We start from the raw sequence: 26291 nt of genomic DNA on the forward strand, positions 1-26291 counted from the left end.
CCTAACCGGCAGATGGATAGAAATCCACGCTTTCTTTCTTTGATGAGGAGCTCAAGTGGGCTTATGGGATCTGTCAGACGTGGGATCTCTGTGTTAAGCTGATACTTTTCCCTGTTTCTGTTGCTTATTAGCATTTTTTTTTGTCACTATCCAGTATGACTGTTATTTCTGCATTCACTAGATTTATTGTTTGGTCTTATTTTGGAGTTTTGTCATTAGAACCAATGTATCAAAAGGATGGAACAGCACGTCTGCATGAGTCTGTGAAAGTATTTTGTGTTAGCAGCTTGAGATTTGCATGTCTCTACAAAAAGCAGTAGCAGTTGCTGCTGAATCTTCACGGTATATCAGGATATTAGAGCCTCCAGTGTGTTTACAGCATGGCAGCCCTAAGGCTACAGTGGGTGTTCATGCTTTCATAAACTTACCACTGATGTTTGGCATTCATTTCAACCCCCAGCAGTCCTACTTGCCTAGCCTTTCAGGTACGCTCATTGTTTTCCACTTATCATCTATACTTGTATATTCATTTTAGCATACAGAGTAAGTCTTATGTGCCATATTTTGTGGTTTGTCTTGCTTGAATCACGAAAATAGTGTAACATTTGGTATTGGGGATAGAGAGGTGTTACCTTTCGGATTGATCCATTATAGGTGTGTTTTGTAGTTATTTCTTTATTTCTTTTGATTATAGGAATCGATCCCCAAAGAATCTTGAAATACAGATTCTCCTGTCTGATATCAATAGGGCTTCAACATTAATGCCACTACATTCTTTGTCCTTGTTATTTTATCACTGCATGTTTCGTTAAATACAAATTTTCGGAAGTTCAGTATCTGGTTGGCTGGTAGGGCATTTCAATTATTCTCATGTATTGTTTTTAGCTTTGATGATGAAATAATGGATCTTGGCTACACGGCCATTCCAACACAGCCCGCGGAGACGATGAGCCCTGCGCATGGATTACCAATCTGTTGTTTCCTTATCTATGGTCCATTTGGCTATTGGATGGGGGTGTCATGTGAGAGCCGTATCTTGTCTATCACTTGCTGCTATATGCGGCACATTCCCTGGATTTTCTGCATTATTACACAGCCTCCACTAGCACTTCACCATCCACCTGCAAATAACCCTATTCACCCATCACTATTCAATCTACGATAATATAGAGCACTTCACAGTTGCTGAGTACACAAACCCCACCAGCATCCATCACAGCCACATGTTCATCCCTGTGTCACCCATACATCGCCTGTATATATTCCAGCATTTGGTTATTTGCATATCAATTGATGGCATGCGGACCAACTACATTGGCATGTTCCTGTGTATGTAAACACAATCGCTGCCACATCATAGGATTACTTAAAGGTGCTAAAGGAAACCGTGTATCTTGCCTTCAGTTCTGGGCCTGTCTATGGTTATAACATGCTGATTGCATTAACCATCTTTGGTTCTTGGCCATAGTCCTTGATAGAAGTAGAAACCAGAATTACCTTGATAGAGTTAGCTGTTGTGGTTATCTAAAATACTTGCCATGGAGAAGACAAGAACCTCAAACCCAAATATGAGCTAAGATGGGGACTTCGTCAGAGAGGTAATGTGTCTATGGGTGATTATATCAATAACTTACTGTGATGGCCACATCATCCTGTGGTGATGGGGATTTTGCTGGGTAGTGTTTTCAATATGAGCACAGATGGAGTCCATGGGTGTGTCTTTTGGTATAAAAGGGATTTGCATAATGTAATCTACATTACGAGCTTTATGCAGGTAATGTTGATCTTTCTTATGTAAGATGCTGTGGTAGACATACATACTCCAAATTGGCACACTAACAGTCATGCTGCACTAGTTTGTTTTCCCTGGTGTCATTTACGGATATTCTACATGAGTTTCCTCTCTATATTACTCACTGTTGTGTTTTCACAGTAGTCCATCCCCTTTTCTTCTATGGCAGTACCATAGCTGTTGTATTTCACAGTGGTTCACGATGAACCACTGTTTCTCCTTTCTCCTATGGTAGTTCAGCAAAGAACCACCATAGCTGTGGTACTTCATAGTGATTCACAGTGAACCACTGTTTCTCCTTTCTTCTATGGTAGTTCAACAAAGAACTACCATAGCTGTTGTATTTTCACAGTGGTTCACATTGAACCACTGTGTCTCCTTTCCTCTACGGTAGTTCATCAAGAACTACCATAGCTGCCATATTCCACGGTGGTTCACAACGAACCATCGTATCTCTTCCTTTCTATGGTAGTTCATCAGGAACTATCACGTTTCATGATGACTTACCTTGGATCATCCTGGCTCTTGCTTTCATCCGTTGCATATACCCTCTCACGTATAGGCTTTCGTTTGCTTATGGCATTGCCCATATATACATGTATACAAATATATACCCTTTCTCATAATATGCGATGTGTATCTTTCTTTTAGCATGATATGGTATCTTACTATAGAATGAGCATAATCATCTACATTTATATTTCAAAATTTTCTTTTATCTTGGCTTGATGCTAACTCTTCTTTCTTGCAGGAATCTCTAGAAATGTTGATTTCCTTCTTAGATTAGGATTTTAAATCATTGTAATATTTAGATATAATGAGAATTCCTTACATTTCCGGTCTTAGATAGAATGAATGAGCATTGTAAATATCATGAATTGCTTGTTTTCATGCATTTTTGTCTTTATTTCTCAAATTCTCACAAATGACAATACGAATGGCACGTGCATCATTTCATAAGAGGTAATTAATCCTAAGTTGATGATTTACATCAATGGCCATAGTCAGGATGTAAACAAGACTTAGTATTTTTATCTTTTATAAAATAACACTGGATCCACACTGGATCCTTTTCAAAATTCATCATATTTTCTTAAATATTTTCCTCTTTTATCAGAATTTGGGGGGAGGTCCCACGAAAAATCGGTAGTTGGGGATTTTTCGTGAATCCCTCATGGGAAAAACCCCAAATCTTTGATTTGGGGGTTTCGGCTGTTATGAAAAAAAAAGGAATGGGAGGTTATGAGGGTTGACAGACCCCCTAATCAATTGGATTTGGGGGGGGGGGATTCGGCTGCCATTATCAAATAAAATAAAACTTTATTTGGGGGTTTTCGATCTTGGAACCGATAACCCGAATCTGGGTTGTTTTAAATTCTGTTTAGGTATACCACTTAGGGCATGGGGTTTCTTCATCGTGAATATGCCTAGGATGAGGGGATATATTCGAATCTGGAGATTTTAAAATTTTTATATAACCCATTACTGGCAGATTGTAGCATATACCATGAGTTTTCCTTTGTTTTCTCTGCCAAGTGTTCTATGCTTGGATATGCTAGGGTAGCGATACTTTAAAGTCATGCAAACAGTTGATCTTGTGTATGGAGCTAAGTCTTGATATCATTACTTACCTAAAATGCGCTCTAATTGAATCTGAGTACTTGAAATCTTGGAAATCAAGTTCATAAAGAATGTTTGGAATTTGTAGTTGCTGTTGATAATGGAGTAAGTTGGTCTCATGAATTTACTGCAAAAATTTTAATGTGTTGTATCCATAATGTAGCATTGTATGCAGGATTGAAAGGTTGGATTTCCAGAATTTGAAGTCATAATTTGGGTTTGATATTGGTTATTTTGATATCAAAAGGGGACTGTGTGATGATATGCATATAGGCAAATTCTTGTTAATTAATTTTTGAAATCTTGCTATCCTCAAAATGGAACACTGTTGTGTATACTGAAACAGTGAATAGATGGGTTTGATGATGCAACACCATTCGATGTTTTGAATTACTAAAAGTCAGTATGTGTTCCAGCTGACTGCGTGTATATATATATATATATATATATATATATATATATATATATATACACATGTCCTGAACTCCGCCTGTGTAGTTATACACTGCCGGTCCCAAGCCCGGATAAAGGAGGAGGGTTGCGGTAGGCCTGTGACAGCCAGCATAAAAACTGTCATATCCTATGAAAATGAACCAATATGAGAATTTCGTTGGGGCGTTCCCTACTGAGCGACGCGCTGTACTCTCTAGGCCCGGAGGCAGTGATAAATGTGCAAGGGTTGCTAGGTCGTCGCCCAGAAGCGACGCGTCACACCGGCGCCCGGGTGTGGTGTCAAATAGGCAAGGGTTCCCTCACTTTGTTGGACGGGTGGGGGTAAAGAAGTTAGTCCAAGACCATAAAATTAGGTTAGCCACTTGGAACATAGGGTCTTTAACTGGTAAGTTGGTAGAGTTAGTAGATGTTATGTGTAGGAGAAAGATTGATATTTTATGTCTTCAAGAGACCAAATGGGTAGGTGAGAAAGCTAAAGTGATAGAACCTTGGGGATATAAGATTTGGTATACAGGAATAAATAGGAATAGGAATGGAGTAGGGATTGTTATGAGTCGTCAGTTTATAGATAATGTAGTTGAGGTCCGTAGGAAGGGTGATAGAATTTTACTTATTAAATTAGTATTAGGTACGGATATTATTAATATTATTAGTGTTTATGCACCTCAAGTAGGTTTAGATGATTCCGTTAAGCATCAATTTTGGGAAGATTTAGATGGAGTAGTACAAGAGACATCTTATGGAGAAAAGCTTTTCATCGGCGGTGACCTTAATGGACATGTAGGCATTAGTAGGGATGGATTTGAGAATATCCATGGAGGCTATGGTATAGGAGAAAGAAATGAAAGTGGAGAAAGGATTTTAGATTTTTGTTTGTCCTATGATATGATCTTAGCAAACACTTGGTTTAGAAAGAGGGAGTCTCACCTAGTAACATTTAAAAGTGGGGTTAATACGAGTCAGATAGATTTTTTCCTACTTAGAAAGAGAGATAGGGGTTGTTGCATCGATTGTAAGGTTATACCAGGAGAAAGTGTAGCTACACAACATAGAGTCTTAATTTTAGATCTTAGAACTAGACAATGCCGCAAAAGGGATAGACATAGGATAGATCCTAGAATTAAGTGGTGGGCACTGAAAGGAGCTAAACAAGGAATGTTTGTAGAGCAGGTAGTTAAGGAAGTTGATTGGTGTCTCGAGGAGGATTCAGAATCAATGTGTAATAAGATAGCGGGTGGTATGAGAAAAGTAGCTAAGGAGGTATTGGGTGAGTCTAAAGGTGGTGCACCACTAGGTAAGGATACATCATGGTGGAACGAGGATGTCAAATTAGCTATTAAGGTTAAAAGAGAGTGTTATAGAAATCTAAGTAAGAGTCGTGATAATGAGAATTTGGAGAAGTATATGATAGCAAAGAAGGAAGCTAAAAAAGTTGTTCGAAACGCGAGGGCTAAGGTATATAAGGAGGTTTATGACAAGTTGGATACCAAAGAAGGCGAGAAGGATATTTATAGGCTTGCAAAGATGAGAGATAGGAAATCGAAGGATTTGGGTATGGTTAGATGTATCAAAGATGAAACGCAAAGGGTTTTAGTCAAAGATGAGGAGATTAAGGAGAGATGGAAAGATTATTTTGATAAGCTATTTAATGATAGTCATGCTCAAGATCTTGGAGACTTCTCCATTCCTTTTCATGAGATAAATCGTGACTTCATGCGCAAGATTCAAAAGAAAGAAATTGCAGAGGCTTTGAAGAAAATGAAATCAAGAAGGGCAGTTGGCCCAGATGGTATACCTATCGAGGCTTGGAAATGCTTGGGAGAGAAAGGTTTAGAATGGTTGACAAATCTTTTTAACTTGATTTGGCGGACAAATAAGATGCCTAATGAGTGGAGGAAGAGTACTTTGGTGCCTTTATATAAGAATAAGGGTGATATACAAGATTGCACAAACTATCGTGGTATAAAACTCATGAGTCATACTATGAAACTTTGGGAGAGGGTGATTGAGTCTAGGTTGAGGAAGGTTGTCATGATATCGGAGAATCAATTTGGTTTTATGCCTGGAAGATCAACTATGGAAGCTATATATCTTCTTAGACAACTTATTGAAAGATATAGAGAGAGGAACAAAGATTTGCATATGGTTTTTATTGATTTAGAGAAGGCATACGATAGAGTACCTAGGGACGTTCTCTGGTGGACAATGATGAAGAAAGGTGTTTCTCTCAAGTACATTAGTATAATTAAAGATATGTATGAAGGAGTAGTAACCAATGTCCGCACTTGTGGAGGAGTGACAACCAATTTTCCGATAACGGTTGGGTTACATCAAGGATCTGCTTTAAGCCCTTTCCTATTTGCGATAGTGATGGATGAGCTTACGAGATCAATTCAAGAAAATGTACCGTGGTGTATGTTGTTTGCTGATGATATTGTTTTGATTGATGAGTCTAGAGCTGGGGTTAATGCTAAGTTAGAATTATGGAGACAGACATTGGAAGCTAGAGGTTTTAAGTTGAGTAAGAGTAAGACTGAATATATGGAATGTCGGTTTAGTAAGCAACGAAGTAGTGATGGGAGTGTAGTGAAGCTTGGTGAGCAAGATATACCGGTGAATGATTATTTCAAATATTTGGGATCCATCATTCAAAAGTATGGAGAAATTGATGGAGATGTAAATCATAGGATAAAGGTTGGGTGGATGAAATGGAAAAGTGCTACTGGAGTGCTGTGCGATCGTAGAATGCCATTGCGGTTGAAGGGAAAGTTTTATAGGACGACTATTAGACCCGCTTTACTATATGGTACGGAATGTTGGGCTGCCAAGAGACATCATATTCAAAAAATGAGTGTAGCTGAGATGCGGATGCTTAGATGGATGTGTGGAAATACAATAAAAGATAAGATTCGGAACGAAGAGATACGTAAGAAGGTAGGTGTTGCACCCATTGAAAATAAGATGCGAGAGAATCGTTTACGGTGGTTTGGACATATTCGGCGAAGGCCTAATGATGCTCCAGTTAGAAGGTTGGAGAAATGGGAAAATATATTAGTTAAAAGAGGTCGGGGTAGGCCTAGGAAGACTTGGATGGAGATGATAGGAAAGGATATGAATGCTTTGAACCTCACCGAGGACATGGCGTTGGATAGAAATGATTGGAGGAAAAGGATTCATGTGGAAGACCCAAAATGAATTTCTTTTTTGGTTCATATCGCTGACCCCAATTGTTTTGGGATGAAGGCGTAGTTGTTGTTGTTGTTGTTGTTGTATATACACATGTCCTGATTTCTATTGGCAGGGCTGATTTCCATATGTTTTCATAGTTAGCCGAATGATGTTAATCGGACTTCCTATTTTCAATAATGAATATACAAAGTCCTAAACCATTAAAACATGAATAGTGTAATACACTGCTGCTAGGTTCATGAACTGTTAAAGTCCGACAGAATCTTGCAGGCATTACCTAATGTGATGCTGTAGGCTGTCTATTGGCATAAGATGGTGCTTGAGTGTGGTTAAGCTCAAAGTTTGTAAGATGCAGCGTGGGATCATTGAAACATAACCTGAAAATTTTCAGTTGTGTATAATAGTGCTCATGTTACACTGTTTATGGAGGATGGATACATAAAACTGAAATTATATATGTAATGTATCTTGCTTGGATGTCTCTAGCTGAACATTATATTTTTGTCTAGACTCCATGTGTTATTTAAAAGCTTGTGTGTTGGATTGTATGGAAACACTTGCCGTGGAGGTTTATGCTTTCACTTGACTGTTATGATTATGGTACGCATGAGTGTGAGCATGATTCAATTATTAGTAAGTCTTCTTGAACATATACGCTTGATTTATATGTGAAATGGTACATATACACTCATACACTTAAAGAAACCATGGATTTGGTTAATACCCATATGTGATGTAGGTAATGTTAGAAAGTGACTTTGAATACATTTGGTTCAATAATGAACCCATACACATGCACACGAAGTGCGAATATACCCACTCAATGGAACAACACAAGCACATCATGTGCTAATACATAAACCCATAAAAGGGGTAAATATGACTTAAAGTCATAAGTTGAATATTATTGAGGAAAAAGGAAGAAGAGGGTAAAAACCCTATACAATGGAGCATAAGCTCCTACAAGGAGTACCAAATACAAAGAGGAGAGCCCCTATATATACACTCTCAAAGGGACGACCTTGGGGGCTCCCAAAGGAGACGTTGGAGAGCCCCCAACGTCTCTATTGGGAGGCCCCCAATGTGGTACAAAAACCGAAATAAAAAAAATCAAAAAATAAAAGAAATTACAATGCATATTCCAATTGGAATATGCGTAAAATGACAAATTACAAAAATACCCTTGAGGGTATTTTAAGAAGAGAAAATATATATATTTATTTATATATATATATATATATATAAATAGAGATACGTATACATATATACATACGTATTTTATATATATATATAAATATATATATGTACATTTAAGGATTATATTTCAACATACATATATGTGTATGAGTACACATATTTTAACACCCCCCTCGAGCTTTGCGTGGGGAAACGAAAAGATTGAAAAAAGAGTCAAGACTCCAAGAGGCTTCGGTAAGGATGCTATTGAATCTTGTAAATGCCTTCCTCCAATTGCCTTCTAATGGTGAACTCATTTCTCGATCCATCCAGAGTACTTCTTTTTATCCTATCTCCAAGGTCCTGTGGAATAACATCAAAGAAACAAGTAAAACATATCTTTGCACTTTACTCAAATGGAACATTTCTAACAAGCTTAATTGAAACCATATCGGATGACACATCCGCAAAACAATGGTGCAAAAATATAACTTATGCATAGAAATTTGAAGCACATGATAGGATAATTATTTTAGCATGAAAAGTAAATTTATAAAACCAAAGTTTCAAAATCATACATCATGTTAAAGAGTGAGCGGAAGCAAATTATGCGGAAATGAATTGCAAGAATGCATAATGCATTCATAAGGTCCAACATTGGACAAACATAACCCCATAATGGGGAATAACACAATGGTCCCCTAAGGGACACCACAGTAAGCCTACGAAGAGGCATAAGTTACATATGCTTTATTGAATGAGATCCTAAAAGGCCATAAAGAGCATATGCATATATTATCATGAAATGAATTAATACTTAAAGGAATCATTAATGAACATGCTTCAAACATATAATGAAGTGCCAAACAAGAGAAACGAAGTCTCCAAGCATACTTTAGACAAAATAAACACAAGAGTTCACAAGGTTTTAAATCCATTTACGAGGCAAAACGAAGAGTGTTATTTGAGTAGAGAATCTTTACCCATTTAGAAAAATCTCACTCAATTGACAAAAAACACATTTTGTATACAAAAGTGGCCAAAAAACCATAAGCACTTAATATATAGATTAAATGCCAAAAAATCAACTTGATTTTAAAATATGCATATCAAAAATATGATTCACTTGAATATCTTAAAACACAAGTCATGAATGAAATTTTGCAAATTTCAACAATAGTTCATCCATTACAAACAACTACCTCATTAGTCCTCCAAAACCCATAAATCAAGTGTATAAGCTACTAGATCAAGAATATAAATATAATGCCATTAAAGGCCAAAGACACACACAAAGGTGTGTAAAAGAACCTCTTGTCTACATATAATAATACTTAAAATGAGTGCATCTACGACAAGAACAAGAGAATACACGCCAACATGGACCAAACATTAGTGAAGACCATAAATTTTATAATGAGACAAGCTCTTTAAATCAAATTGAAAAATCTTTTAAGAGTATAAAGATGCAAAGAAAATCACTATATTCCATAAGACCATTTTAAAACTTAATTCAACCGGAAAAAAACCTTCTTAATTAAATGTTGCTCATATAAAAAGGACACATTAGGAAAGTGAATCAAAACTTATTAAGGAATTTTTCATATATGTCAAGCATTTTTCAAAAAAACTACACCTCACAAATATTTTAATCTTAACATACCTTTCTTTAAAGACTTACCATTCATATAAAAGGTATTCTTATAAACAAAGTTAGGTTTAAAATACAAATTCAAAGCTCCAATGGTCATAAATTTTTACCGACTCATTAAAGCAAGTTTTGAGCAATCATATATCTAATTTTTCGCCAAACAAGTTATCATTTAAAATTAAAAAAAAAAAAACATACGAAAAAGTATGTATACGAAAAAGATTCAATAGAGTATCAAGTAACTCAAATTTTTATAAAAAGACATAATGACAAAGAGTACACATAAAAAAAGAACATATTAAATTCTTCATACAATACTTAAAGAAATAGAATGCATACCGAATAACTTTAAGAAAGAAAAGAGAGAGAAATGAATACTTCACCATTTTTCTTTAAAAATTTCTTGAATACCACGCTTCCCGATACACCAAAGAGCAACTCGATCTCAACCGAGCTCTGATACCATGTTAGAAAGTGACTTTGAATACATTAGGTTCAATAATGAACCCATACACATGCACACGAAGTGCGAATATACCCACTCAATGGAACAACACAAGCACATCATGTGCTAATACATAAACCCATAAAAGGGGTAAATATGACTTAAAGTCATAAGTTGAATATTATTGAGGACAAATGAAGAAGAGGGTAAAAACCCTATACAATAGAGCATAAGCTCCTACAAGGAGTACCAAATACAAAGGGGAGAGCCCCTATATATACACTCTCAAAGGGACGACCTTGGGGGCTCCCAAAGGAGACGTTGGAGAGCCCCCAACGGTCACATTTGTGACTGTTGGGGGCTCCCAACGTCTCTATTGGGAGGCCCCCAATGTGGTACAAAAACCGAAAATAAAAAAAAACAAAAAATAAAAGAAATTACAATGCATATTCCAATTGGAATACGCGTAAAATGACAAATTACAGAAATACCCTTGAGGGTATTTTAGGAAGAGAAAATATATATATTTATATATATAAATAGAGATATGTATACATATATATATATATATGTATACGTATCTTTATATATATATATATATGTACATTTAAGGATTATATTTCAACATACATATATGTGTATGAGTACACATATTTTTACAGGTAACACACACATATTGAAAATGCATATGAATGAATTATGATATGCATATGTTTGGGTTTATATTTGCATGAATATATATGTTTTTTGGCACTTTGGCCTAGTGTTACGAATGAAACACTAATTTGTTTTTATTATGTGGTGCACCGATGGCCTAATTGGACCATCATCGGCCTGGAGAGCCGTGAGTTTGGTTTTCTTTCACATATGTTTTAACTGCATCACTTGAACCACATAAGATGGTTTGACACATTACAACACTGTTCTAGTTGATTATACAGACTGGAGTTTCGTAAGGGTCCCCGCAAGGGAGGATGCGGGTTTTCACTTTACTTTTGCTTATGGTGTTGCAAACTTAAAGAAGTAACATTAATAAAAAAAATAAGAACAATGTAATATACATTCTGAGATATCTCATTTGGAGTATGAGAATCTTGGATATCCGGTCTTGGGGAGACTGTGAGGATACAAAAACTCTGTGTGCTGTAAAATTGTCCCCCAAACCCGATATTGAGGTTCTTTTTCCTGGCCACGGTTTTAGGGAGAGTCCGTCACTTTACCCGAGAGTGGTGTGTTTGACACAGCTGTTGTTATGGTACCAAGGAAGTGGTACTTGTGGGCGTAGGGTGTCCCTTGTGTCCCCGACATTAGATGTGGAGGTCTAATGTTCCGAAGGTGATTCAGTCGAGGGCTAAGTTGGAACCCAGTAATAAAATACAAATTATGTGTTAAGCTACCCTGGGAACCTACTTGACCTCGGAGATTGTACCCGTTTGGTGTATCCGCGGGCAACGGTAAATAAAAAGAGGAACTTAAGGTTGTGTGCATCTAATAGGGCATGCATATGGAAAGATGAAACTTAAATGAAAGATAACAGAAGAAATCATGCATTGCACATAATCATGCATTTTTCTGTTATGCATTAGATCATGCATGTTTGAATCATTCTTGATATCATGACATGATTTGGTGGTAGCATATGATTTACTTCTTGAAATCATGCTGCAAGGTTTGGCTATTTAGTTCTTGATATATGTTACTGATTTACTGTTCTTGATTGGTGAGCATATGTAATTGTTGGTAGGTATGGATATTTGAATGCTGTAAATTTTACATCTGCACTCACTCAAATCATTGCATGAAATCTTATCCATGTTCTTTGTCTCACCTGGTTTCTTTAAGAAGTAGCTGTGCTCAGAATTTCGGTTCTGACACCCTACTTTATTGGTTTTTCACAGGAAATGGTGAACAGTGAAGTTGGACATGCATCTGGGGATGGATGAGAGTCATACTTGAGCTTGACCGCTTCAACAGGGGACAGAGTGACTCTTTCTTTTGTTTTAGTTCTTCTTGCTTCTTTCCAGTTGTCGCTTTATTTTCAGTTGAACAAAACCTTGTCTTTAAAATTTTCTCTTACTCATAAATAAAGGAATTAGTTTGGTTCTTATGGATGATGATTGCAACTTCGTTTGTGGTGGTTGGGCTATCCAATGAAAAGTGGAACTGTGAGGACCCCAGATCTCTGGGAAGGTTTCCGCAACTCTTAGAAAAAAAAATATTCCGCATTTTTAAAGGATATGGATTGGGGTCGTTACATTGGAACTCCCTCCAACGGTTATATTTAATACCGTTGGAGAGGCTCCAACGTATATGTTGGAGCCCCCCCATGACTCCCACATTGTATAAATAGGGGTTATCCCCCTTTAGTTTCTTTATGTTTTTTGTAAGCCTTTTGGTGTTCATTCAATAAAGAGGTTCTTTATTTTCTATGCCTTTGTGCACTTGTGAGAGTTCTCCTTGTGCATACTTCTTATTTACAAGTAATGTGTTTTGTTACACATACTTTCTTTATAGAGATTTTCACAATAACATCTATATCCTTTTTTTATTTTCTCTATAAGTGTCCAAAGCACATTCAAACGCTCTTGATGAAAGTTTGTCATTCCCTTGAAAAAGAACAAAACACTTACATCCAAAAACTCTTAATCTTTTAAAATCAGGGGTTATGTTAAAAAAAAATTTCATAGGTGAAATGTTCTTGAGTGAAGAGGAAGGCATGGCAGTAAGTACAACTTCGGCCCAATTTTTTTTTAAAAAACATTTTTTGAAATAAGTAGGGTTCTAGTTGTTTCAATTATGTGCCGATGTTATAATTCCGTAAGGCCGTTTTGTTCAGGAGTTTTTGGACAAGATCTTTGATGCAAAATTTTGTTTTGTTTCAAATAGTTTTGAAAATCATTTGACATATATTCTCCACCCGAATCGAAACGAAACATAGAAATATTGATTCGAAATTGATTTTTAACTAACATGTGAAATTCTTAAAATGAGAGAAAACATCCAATTTAAACCTAAGAAAGTAGATCCACACACATCTAGAATAATTATCAATAAGAATAATATAATAAGAATATCCTCGATTTGATATAATGAGAGTGGGTCCCCATAAGTATTTAAGGTCTTCATAAGGCAGATATTGGTTCAAATATATTTTTGACCTTAAAAAAAACATCCTTAAGATTTTTGTCCAAAATAGAGTTGAAAGTAGAGTCTTGGCTTTCAAACGTGATAAAAATAAGGTCAACATGACATCGGATTAGAAAGTTATAGTCAGAACAAGTTGATTTGTTTGGTCGTAAACTTGTCTTTTCATATAAGGCCCACTTTTAATGCAATTTTGACCATGAAAAAGATCAAATTTAATTTTTCACTTAAAATATGAATTAAAGCAAAGGATCTTAGCTTTCAAACGCATCAAAAATCACCTTAAAAGGACATTTATTTAGGGAGTTATGTTGAAAACAAGTTAGCTTGTTAGTGCAGTCGAGGTCATTTTTATCTAAAAAACAAGTCAGAAAATTTGACTTGTCATTAGACATTAACTGACGATAAATCAAGAAATTTGACTTGTCATTAGACCCCAACTTTGACTTGTCATCAGAGACCTATGACTTATCGTTAGACCACCTATCTTGTTGTCAGACAGAGGTTACAATCCATGACTTGTCGTTAGACAAGCCACTTGTCGTCCGACACTTTTGACTTGATAGACACAGTCAGACGACAAGTCAAGAATTTTGACTTGTTATCCGCCAAAGGGTTGCCCATTTTGGCCTGAGACGGGTGTGGACACAAGGATAAGGCCAATACTTCTTACCAAAACCATCAAAACTTCATGATTAAGCCTTTTATTAACCAAAACAAGCCCACCTAGTCTGCCTTTAACCTATTTTGCCCACTTACCAAAAAACCCTTTATGATAAGCAACATAACTTGGGCCAATCAGAGCTCAAACATCTAGCAAATCAAATCACAACTATTATGTAGTATCTGTCACGAAATGGCACGGATCCTGATGCACTTCGAAATGAATACCAAGAACCCAAATATAATGTATTTGAATACAAATTCACCATAAAAAATAAAAAATGAAACATAAGTATTATGAATGAATAATTTAATTAAGAATAAAATTCAAAAATACAAAGAACCTCACCACAAAACACTCAAAGCACTCACAAAGAACTTAAATCTACCCATCACTCTCTCAACCTTTACTCTTACACACCCACAATATATAGAGAAAGAGGAGAGAAGAGCGAATAAAGAAGACCTAGCTGTTGGAGAGGGTCCAACAGCTAGAATATCTAGTCGTTGGACTAGCCTCCAACGGCTAGTCTTAGTCAACCTAGGTTGACTACGATACAATATATATATATATATATATATATATATATATATATATATATATATATATATATATATATATATATATATACATACATATATATATATATATACATACACAAAAAAAGTACATTCATCTTAACAGTAGCAGGATCTGGATATGTAGGTCCAAAGTCTGATAAAAACTGAAACTTGGATCAAGATCAAAGATCTCCATCTTAAACTCCATAAATAGGAGCCAAACCTGGTTTTCAACCCAAAATCATACCCAAACCTCGTCGATAGACTCAAACCTGAACCAAAATCCCTTAAACCCAACCCAAAATCCCCCACATTTGACCCATATTTAACCAAAACTATGACCCAAACCCAAACCCAGATCCAGACCAACCCATATCCTACTTGCAACGTTAAGTATATTTCTGGACTTTGCCTGTAATAACCTTAATTTTTAGGCTTTTCTTTAAATATATTATGATATATATTTCATAACAATGTGATTTGGGCCCGGGATCCAAGTTGCGGATCCGGGACCCATAAAGGGGTATTTATGCCTAAATATTTGCGTTATACTAAAATAATATTAATATTAGTAATAAAAGAGAAATATACATAAATACATATATATATATATATATAAATATATATATAGCAAACTCGAGGATCCACATTTGGACCCACATGGATCCGACTTGCGGATCCATATTGATGGGGGTCAATTTGTATGGATAGGGTAAATTTTAAATAAAACTAATAATAACAAGAATAATAATGAGAAATAAGTAAAATTTTAAAATTTTTCTTATTTATCCGAGGATCCACAGTTGGAGCCATTCAAATCCAACTTGTGGATCCATATAGCTTGGGGTCGGGTTATGGGTCCCGGACCCAGACCCGGGCCACGCCCCGTTACGGTTAAGTAACAAAAAAAAAGGGGAAGCCATTAGATCCGGGTCGGACCCGACCCGGATCCGTAACCCGGTAGGGTTTTTAAACCCGATATCGGGTTGCCGTTTTCAAAAGGGGAAAGAAAGGCAAGAATCGTGCCCTAGGCACGATTCCTGCAATACCAGAAGGGAGGCAGGGGGACGGCAGGCGTAACCGAAACCCCGCGCCTCTCGGCAAGATGGGGGGGTTTCGGCGATAAAAGGGAGGTGGAAGAGGGGGTCTCACCCTCTTCCCTCGTCTCTCTCTCTCTCTCGGGTGGGCGTGCATTGGGGAGGTGGGGTCGCCGGAAAGCTGCAGCCACCAGCAGCCCTCTTTTCCTGTCCTCTTCCCTTGGGTGCAGCAACCACCGATGCTAGCCCTAGCTGCAGTTCCCAGCCAACAAGGCCATCAACGACTTCTTTTTCTCATGGCAGCAACCTAACACCTGATAGAGGTACGGGTTTCTCCTTTGATTTGAATAGGAAAAGGGAGCATAGATTCGTATTCTATGTAATATTCTAGTAAAGCCAATGAGAAGGGGTGAAATCTGTATAGTTGTTTTAATATCCATGGCTAAGCTAACATATGTTCTTGAAGTTAGGTATATTTAAGCAGGTTTTTACAAATATACATATATATGTGCGGCTGCCTATGTATATGTATATATAGGTAGTTACATAGGTATGACAAGCAGCCGACCTAGTATGTTAACATTTTTAAATGATTTGTCAACAAGATTTAATGCTAGAATTAAGTTAGAAATCATGTTTTCTTTTGAATTCATATAGAATGGTGTACTAAAATGCATGTTTGGGTCATTCTTATGTGAAATCGTGACTTCAAAATCTGCATACCATGTCCTGCTGATGGGTCTTCTAGCACCCGATTTCGGATTTCGGCTTTGTTGGGCATAATATCCCAAGAGCACGATTTCGGCCATAGGTGTCTTGCTGTGTATGCATATTTAAATTGCTCATATACATTTCGGCATTCGTTTATATCAATACTCTGATATTGCTATTGTAAGAAAAAAAAAAAGAGAGGGAACCAGTGTGTTATGTCACGGTGAGTCTAGTACGAGAGCTATTATGTGTGCATGTTCAGATTACTGTTAAACCAGGATTTTCTTTTAGAGTTTTTCTTTTTGTCATATTAGAAGAACATGTACTGGTGCAGGTTTTAGGTCAATTCATCCTTTTTAGACCCCCTAGAAAATTCTGAATGTCGATGGGCATACCTTGTGTTCCTGTATGCTGACGGATCAGTTCTGGGCTGGCACAACAGCCCTGTATGTGGTGCAGATGGGGCCTGCTAGGGGTCGGTTGGCAGGGTCATCCTGATTCCAGCGAGTGGGCTCGGCTGGGCTGTTTTCTGTTTTTCAAAAAAAAAGGGGGGGAAAATTTATATATATATATATATATAAACCTTAGATGCTATTTGCATAGGCAGGCGTTAATAGTTTTCTCTAAAGAGATTGTTGTAAGAATACCAAAACTTGTTAGGTTTAGAGGATGCTTTTGACATTACTGATTTAAGTCCTCCTATGTATGTATACTCAGGTTTAATCACCCAGTTGATTTTTTTTTAGTAGTCACACCTATTCATAAGGTGATAAAACACATGGTCATGCAAAGCTTATTAGGTATACCCTACGTAATTAGTGGAATAGAAACGTTTATGGGTGCAATCATGATTTAACTAGTTATGTAGCTGTTTTCTGTTTACCATGGTATAAGCTGTTTCTAATGCTTTAACTGAATGTTTCATGCTAAGTTAAAGTTTTAGTATAAGATTGGCTTGTTATGCATGGGTTTGCGTGGAATTAATGTGTTTATATGTAGAACATTTCATGAGTGTTCATGTAATTGAAAGCATGCATATAACATGAGTAGATGCATAAGATGAGATCATGCATGACATGAATACCTGTATTGAGAAAAAGTGTGCATTTAATGTGGGTGTGGGGATTATGCTTATGAAATTATTGGTTCAGGACACAAGTGTTAATTCCAATACATGTTATGAATGAAGGGTTTTGGGTATAAACCTTCTCTCTATATGTTTATGTTTATATTAAATGATGCTTTTGGCACGTGCACTATTACCAGAATGCTCGCAGGTGTGATTAAAGTGCGGGCTGTGCAAAAGAATTACATTTAACAGGAATATGTGAACTCATACGCATGCATGAGGATATTGTTGTTTAAGGCACATTTTTATATTAACGTACATGATCGTGCATGAAAAGGGATGTGGAATGAATGCATATGGGCATATGATTTATGTTTTTTGCTTGTGAATGCATTGATGGTCAAATGGATCATCAGGAGGCTGGGTGAGCCTCGAGAACAGGTTGTTCTATGTTTTAGTTATTTTGATGCATTGCAACAAATCAAATGTAATATTATTGTTTTACCGCACTGTTCTATGTTGTCACAGGCTGTGGTCCCATGAAAAGCTTAGCATGCTGATGTGCAAGCTTATGTTATTAATTGTGCATGTAAATTTGCAAATGTAAAAAAGATGAATTAATAACCAGATAAAAGAAAGTAAAAAACAGTGTAATTCACTTTCTCCTTGATGTCCCTGCTTTAGCGTGAGAATCTTGGATGTTGCGGTTTGGGGAGAACCGTGAGGATACAAAAACTCCGTGTGCGTTGTTGCCCCTGAACCCGATATTGAGGTTCTTCTCCTGGCCACGGTTTTAGGGAGAGTCCGCCACTTTTCCTGGGGGTGGTGTGTTTTGACACAGCTGTTGTTATTTTGGTATACCAATAAAGTGGCGCCAGTGGATGCTGTTTTCCATAGTGTCCCCGACTTTGAATGTTGTTTTCCAAGGTTCCGATGGATGGTGCTATTTTCTGATATCGGTCGAGGGCTAAGTTTGGAACCCGATAATAAAATACAAATTGTGTGTGAAGCTACCCCGGGAACCCTACTTGACCTCGGGGACTGTACCCGTTTGGTGTATCCACGAGCAATGATAAATTAAAAAGAGGAATTTAAAGATTGTGTGCATTTAATAGGACATGCATATGGAAAGATGGGAGCTTAACTGAAAGATAATAAGGGTTCATGCATTGCACATAAATCATGCATATTCTTGCTATGCATTAGTTCATGCATGTTTACCTGTTCACTTGGTTGTTATATATTGATCATTGCATGATATTGATCTCTTTTGCATTCAAATGCCCTTATTGATTAAATTATAATCACTGTTACTTAGTGTTCCTTCATGCTTAATGTTTATCTTATTTTGCATGAATGGTTAATTGCCTTATAATTTGGTTATAATTGTATCCTTCTAAAATATTACATGGATCGTATTTATGTTCTTTTTCTTATTTGATTCATTAGGGAAACCTGTACGCAGAATTCTTCGGATTTCTGACCCTCTTCCTTTATTGGTTTTTCCCAGACGCAGGGGATCAGTGAAATCGACTTGCTTCTGAGGGGATACGGGGGTTGCAATTGTTTCAGACGACTTCACTTACGGACAGAGTGGCTCTACTGTTATTTTCTTTTAGTTCTTCTGATTTACTGCAAGTTGTTATTTCACTTTTGACATTGAGTATGGGACTCTTATTGATTCATTAACAAAAGAGTTTAGTTGGTTGATTATGGATGATAAATGTAAGTTTGGTTGTGGTGTGTAGTTATCCAACTGAAATTGGAACTGTAAGGACCCCAGGTCTCTGGGAGGTTTTCCGCAACTCTTAGAAAAAAAAATTCTGCATTTTTCAAAGGTATGAATTGGGGTCGTTACATTGCCCTTGCATTTGTTGTAAAGTGGTTTATATCAAATTTCTGTCTTTGGAGCAAGCAATTCAGCATGCCCTGAATCTTGACGCAGGGTTGGAGAAAGAAAGAGAAAAACCCTTCCATGTCCCTAAACCTATACAGGCCCAAATAGTTGAAACACACTTACAACCCAGTCCAAAACCTCTATTCAAACCCAGTCCAAGTAAACCTCCATTAGTACCCATCCAAAAGCCTACATCTGAATCGCTTTCGGAACCTACTCAAACCCCATATCCAATTAAAAATGATTTAGATCCAAAACCACTTAATGGACCCAAACCTATTTTATTGGATCTACTTGAACCCAACTTAGGCCCCAAAGACCCACCAAAATAAACCTAATTTAGACTTAAACCCAAACCCAATTGACCCTATCCAAAGTGAACTCCAAAACCCATCTATACCCAAATCTTGTCAGGATCCAAACTCCAATAACCAGATCCAAAAACTATCTTATACCCATCTTCGTTAACCCAAACATTCAAGACCTTGGACTTGTTTTACCCTCTTCAAGTATACAATCTCTAAACCAAGGAAATACCTCAGATTTCCCAGATCCGTCAATTAAAAAATAGTAGCAAGTTTCTTCTTGGTATCATCCACCTTCTGCAAATCATCTTCTGTAATAATCATATCATCAACATGTGTGAGTAATATGCACCTCTCTTGAATGAAGAATGACACAAACAAGGTTGGACCACAATAACTTTGCTCAAAACCAAGAGATCTAACAACATAACTGAATTTTTCAAGTCAGGCCTGAGGTGCCTGTTTGAGTCCATACAAAGCTCTTTTAACTTGCAAACTCTACCCTCAGGTATATGAGTACCCTTGCGGCAACTCCCTATAAACCTCCTCATCTAGATCACCATTCAAGAAGGCATTCTTAACATCTAATTGCCACAAGTTCCATTGTCCCACTGCAGCTACTACCAGCAAAGTCCTTATAGTTATCATATGAGCCAGTGGTGCAAAGGTTTTTGCAAAATAAATTTCAAATTGTTGACTATAGCCCTTGTAGCCCTTTGCCACTAATCTCACCTTGTATCTCTCAACTGATCCATCTGCCCTTGTCTTGATCTTATAAACCCACTAACTCCCAACAATATTCTTTTTAGGTGGAAGCTTTACCAACTCCCATGTATACATCCTTTCCTGCACATTCATCTTCTCAACCATTGCTTGTTGTCGCTCTTTCAAAGTTGCCTTTGAATACGACTCATGCTCAATATAAGAATGAATCAATGCCAAAAATGGATGATGTCTAGGAGAGAAATACTCGTAAGACACAAAACGAGAAGGAATAGATATTCTAGAACTTCGGTGTACTTGAGGAGGGGACAAAGGAGAGAACAAAGTAGAAGGCAACTCCAAGCTTGTTCAACTAAAGAATAAATTGGATCAAGATTGGCCTCTATATTTTCTAATTCCTCCGCTTCCACTTGATCCAATAATGGATCTCAACAATATTTTCATGTCTTTTAGAAAAGGTATGTCTAAACCACATTCACCAATATCGTCGATATTTTGAAAATATCGTGATATTATCGGCTATTTCAAAGTAGCCAATAATAGTTTTTGAGATTTTTTTTAAAAGTTTGCATTTCCTATTTTTTGTTTCTTTTTTTTATTTCAAAACCTTTAAAACATGTTTCTTTATATTTTTGAAAGAAAATTAATGCAAAACTTATTATTTTCTTAGTTTTTTTGTTTTTATTTATATTTTTTCAACTTTTTAAACTCCCGAGATTTTCTCGAGATTTATCAACTTTTGAAAATCTCTTCAAGAAATTACCTTTAACGATACAGGTGACTATGGTCTAAACCTATTGTCTATCAAATGGACATGCTCCCCCGGAACTTCCACATGTTAATAATACTACAAAGACAAATCAAGATTTAACAATTTTGTGAGACAACTTGTCTTCATATCTATCAGGTAGAAGCACAAAACAAGTATACCCAAACACCTTCATCATTCTATAATTTGGAACCATTCCATATAACTTCTGAAAAAGAGATGTACCATTAAGAACACTTGATGGCATACAGTTTATCTCATAGACAGCCAACGACAGCCTAACAAGATTTTGGCACACAATCACCAAAGAGGAGTTTTTTGTTGTCTCTAAAATATGTCTATTATTCCTTTCAAACACTCTGTTATGCTCAAGAGTATAAGGACAAGATTTTGACGGTCTATTCTTTTTCTCTACAAGAACTTTTCAAATACAAAACTGACATATTCACCATCAAAGTCAATTCAAAGAGTCTTAATCTTAGCTAAGAACAAAGTTTCAATCGTGATACAAAACCTTTTAAAAATATCAAAGAGTTCACTTCTACTTCTCATGAAATATAGTCAAGTATATCTTATGCAATCATCAATAAATGTGAAAAAATATAACGAACCCCAGTGAACATCACATGCATGAACTCCTTGTTTATACAGATGCAGACCGGGTAGGAGATCCAGATGAGCGTAGGTCAGTCTCAGGATACTGTGTTTTCGTTGGCCTAAATCTTGTCTCTTAGAGCAGTAGAAAACAAAGAGCTATTGCCAGGTCGAGCACAAAAGCTGAATATAGATCAATGGCAGCTGTTACAGCTGAAGTAACATGGATCAGACATCTGTTGACAGAAGTAGGAGAATCGATATCTAAATGTATTCTCTTATGCGACAATCAAAGTGCCATCAACATGCCATTCAATCCTATCTACCACAGTCGTGCCAAGCATATTGAAATTGATCAACATTTTGTAAGACAGAAAGTCGAAGAGAAGGAAATTGAACCAGAATTTGTTTGAACTGCTGATCAAGTTGCTGACTTGTTTACCAAAGGGCTCATCAAGGACAGATTCTAGATGTTGAAAGGCAAGTTGTTCATGGTTCAAAACCATGTACAACTTGAGGGAGGATGAAAAGAAGCGTGTATTCACAACTGGGTTTGGATCTTATTCAAACCCAATTCAGGTTCATCTAATTACATATTTAAGCACATGCTCATTAAAGGCATTAATGGCATATTGTAAATTACCTTTGTTGTGTGATGGGTATTTTCGTACCCTAGTAATTATAACAGCATGTATTTAATGGGAATCCCAATACCACAGTCGGCTATCGAGGATTCTGCAGCAGCTCTCACGTATTCTCCCTTCTTTGCTTATTCTTGTGTATGAGAGTGAATTTTATCAGTTCCTAATTGTGGTTACTTGAGCCTCATATGAACATAATGGCAGTATCACGAATGCTAATAGTTTTACTGAAAGACAACTGTTGTTTCATAGTTCTGCAAAACTAATTGCTTACCTCATTGCATTGCATTGCAGTTGTTAGTCTATGTGCAACGAAGATGGCAGTCCGGTTGGAAGCTAAAGATTTTAATGCATTCAATATTTCAGCCTCTGTTGTGCTGTCTAGAGCACTGGTTGCTTCGTCACATAACCTAAGCAAAACAGCAAACAACAATGACATTATAAGTCTGCAATCTTAAGACATTATAGCAAGCCAAAAATTGTTTAATGTGGCAATTATTCATTTCCACTAAATTTAATCAAGCATATTGCAGTTATGTAAATCATACAAATGAGATAACTATCAGGAGAAAAATGATATGTAGTAAGCATAAAATAGTTGCAAAAAAGTTGAACAAGAATTCTATGTAAATTGTACTCACTGAGCTGCCAAGATTACCTAAAACAACTTGCAAGAGAAAACCAATATGCAATGATGGTAAAATTTGCAAAAATTCAAACAAAAAAAATTCATCAGGAAAGCAGGAATTTATTAATCAGAAAAGTGTAATTATACAAGGACATTTTGTTTTTGCGAGGGAATTTTCAGTGAAACATAAGGCAACCAGAGGTCACAACAAGCAAGTACACAGATCTAGAATGCAACAAATAAGAACAAAACTGTTAAAAGTTGTAATCTCATAGACAATCTCATATGTAAATACCCCATCATATGTAATCTTTTATTTTTTTTAGTTTAGTTACAATAGGATAGCTAGTTAGTTTTATTTTTTACTTTTTGAACTATTGTAAGCTTATGCTTTTTGACCAAGTCAAAAAGCAAAAAGCAAAAAGCAAAAGCATTTTGGACACTTTTTAGACTTTTGCTTTTTGACTAAGTCAAAAAGCAAAGTCCAAAGTAAGAGTCGTTGGACAGTGTCCAACGACTCTTTCTAGCTCCCTCCTTGTATAAATATGAGGCTATACCCCATGCATTTGTAATTTACTTTTGGTGTGGGTTTTCCCCACTTGAATGAGATATTTTCTTTTTCCTCTTGGTGTATATACTCTTTTGAGTATTTTTTGCTCTTGTGAGTGTATTGAATGAACCTTTGTGTTCATTGAAAATTTGAAAGAGGTCTTTTGTGAGCTTGCTTTTGGAGTTCAGTTTGAAGTTCTATTTTCTTACATGGTATCAAAGCAAGGTTGAAGCAAGTTCTTTTTTGATACATTGGGAAACGTGCCACACAAGTTTCTTGCAAGAAAGTGATCTCCCTTGAAGTGGTGATCGTGTAGAGGCGTAAAAAGCTTGAAGAAATATTTGTACTCACCATTTGTGGTAGAGTATCCTTCTATCTTTTTCTATTTCCTCTTTTACCTCTTCTTCCCAAATATTGTAAAATGGATGACGATGATAATGTCACCATTAAGCTCATCAAACTAAATGATTCAAACTATGTCACATGGGCTTCAATCATGAAGCATCTTATATGGGGGAAGGGTTTATGGGGATTAGTAGATGGAACCGATAAGTAACCTACTCTAATTCTTACGAAGGATGAAGGAAAAAAGGAAATACCTCTCACAGAGGTAGAAAGAGTTAAGGTCATATCCACTTATGATAAAAAGTGGAAAGAGTGGCGTATGGGACATGCCAAGATCATGTCTTGGCTTATTTCAAGTGTTGATATAAAGAAATAATCAAGTTTAGCAAATTTGAGCATGCAAATGAAGCATGAGAATGTATTCTCTTAAGGATATTGCACATGTGTGCAATGTTCAAATTAAAGTAAGAAATATGACTCAAGGAGACGAGCATTAGGGAGTATTATAATGGTTTGTCGGAATTATGGGAAGAATTAGCTCTTCTTGAACCGAAGTGGCATTGTCCACAAGATATTGAACTCCGCCAAAATCAAATCAATGCAGAGCATTTTTTCCATTTCATTAGTGGATTGAGATCGAAATTTGAATCCACTAAGTCTATCCTTCTTCATCGTGGAAAAGTGCCTTCAATAGAAGACACATTAGAGGAGTTAAGTATGAAAGAAAATAGACTCAAAAGTAGAGTCTCCAAGAAGGATGACGACTCAGTTTTAGCCGTCTCAAAACCAGGAAACTATGCCAGGACTTACAAACCGCCTCACTATAGAAGGAAAAATGATGAAAAACAAGAAAATGATTTTGAGAGAAGAAAAATCATTTGCTACTACTGCCATGAACCTTGACATGTAAAAACCCATTGTCCAAAACTAAAGAGATCCTATAAGAAAAAGGTCGCCTCCGTCAGACCACCACAAGAAGCGAACGAGTCTTCCATTGGAAGCATGTCTCTGACACAATTGATGAAAGCTCTTGGACCTCTTCTCAAGGAAGCATCTTCATCTACGGGAGCTGCAGTCTCTTCCATTAGTACCTCCGATCCAGGTAAAACTCTATGACTTCTTGACTCAGGTGCTTCCTTTCATATGACTCCGAATATTGAAATGTTATTTGAATGTCATAACTCAAATGGGTCTAACGTTTTTACTGCTGATGAAACATCACTAGCAATTAAAGTAATAGGAAATTTTGAAAAAAATTCTCAAAATTTAAAAGGATTTCATACTCCTCAAATTAGATATATTCCAAAATTAAATCTCAATTTCTTATCTGTTTCTTAGTTATCTTACCATAGATGTGACGTTTCCTTCTCTTCTCATGGTAGCCAAGTGCAGGATCACCAGTCAGGGAAGCTGATTGTGGAAGGCCATAGAGAAGAAAGCCTATACTACATAGATTTTTTTGAAATCCCCAAGAATACGTTTTGTTGTAATGTTCAGAAAATGGACTTGGATTTATGGCACAGGAGACTTGGTCATCCTAACATATCCAAGATTCATCTTTTTCCAAATATGAAAAACTTTTGTAATTCTAAGACATTTAAATGTGAAAAATGTATTCTTGAAAAAATGAAGAGATTACCCTTTCAAGAAAGAAATTTTATCTCATCTCGACCTCTTGAGTTAGTACATTCGGATGTATAAGATCCTGCACCTGTCATATCAGAAGGAGGTTTTTCATACTACGTCATTTTTGTAGATGATTTTACAAGACATACTTGGATTTATTTTCTCAAACATAAATTTGAAGCAGTATTGTAAAAAGCGTTGAGGCGTAGCGAGGCGCCCCACCAAAATCTGAGGCGAAGCATAAGCCTCGAGGTGTAAAGCGTAAGCCTCAATTTTTTTTTTGAAAACTTAAAAAAAAACTATAAAACATATCTAAAATTATAAATAAATAATAAATTCTTTATTGATGAAGCAACAACCAACAAGAAATAAAAAAACTCAATTAAATACTGAAAAAATATGAGATTAACATGTAAAAGTAACATTAATGCAACAACTTGATCTAATCAAGTATCTAAGAAACCAAAATTCTCTCACAGCATGAGATCTTATTTATGTTGTTTTTCATACATTAGAAACCAAAATTCTCTTCAATTAGATTGATCTCTTGCTGCATTTGCAGGAAAAAAAAACCAGAGCTAAAAAAAATATCCAGAGAATAGCCATATGTAGTAGAGAAAGCAATGGGCCCCTTCTGTGTTCAATCCAATTTCAACAAGTAATGAAGTTAAATGATGCAAAACCGAAGCATAAGTGTTATCA

The 26291-nt window shown here is 36.3% G+C and overlaps 1 protein-coding gene across 3 annotated transcripts in view; it reads right to left on the reverse strand.

The window, feature by feature from the left end:
- The window catches only part of LOC149839374 (ABC transporter B family member 25, mitochondrial-like), a 248133-nt gene that overhangs the window by 13936 nt on the left and 207906 nt on the right, over positions 1-26291 (reverse strand). For all 3 annotated transcript variants that reach the window (XM_090002513.1, XM_090002512.1, XM_090002511.1), the window contains exon 19: positions 22715-22850. In XM_090002513.1, the coding sequence (XP_089858639.1) occupies positions 22715-22850 (136 nt within the window). The remainder of the gene's footprint in view (positions 1-22714; positions 22851-26291) is intronic.

The sequence above is a fragment of the Nuphar pumila genome, chromosome 4 (assembly GCF_984573655.1).
Source record: "Nuphar pumila chromosome 4, dmNupPumi1.hap1.1, whole genome shotgun sequence".
Taxonomy (NCBI): Eukaryota; Viridiplantae; Streptophyta; class Magnoliopsida; order Nymphaeales; family Nymphaeaceae; genus Nuphar; species Nuphar pumila.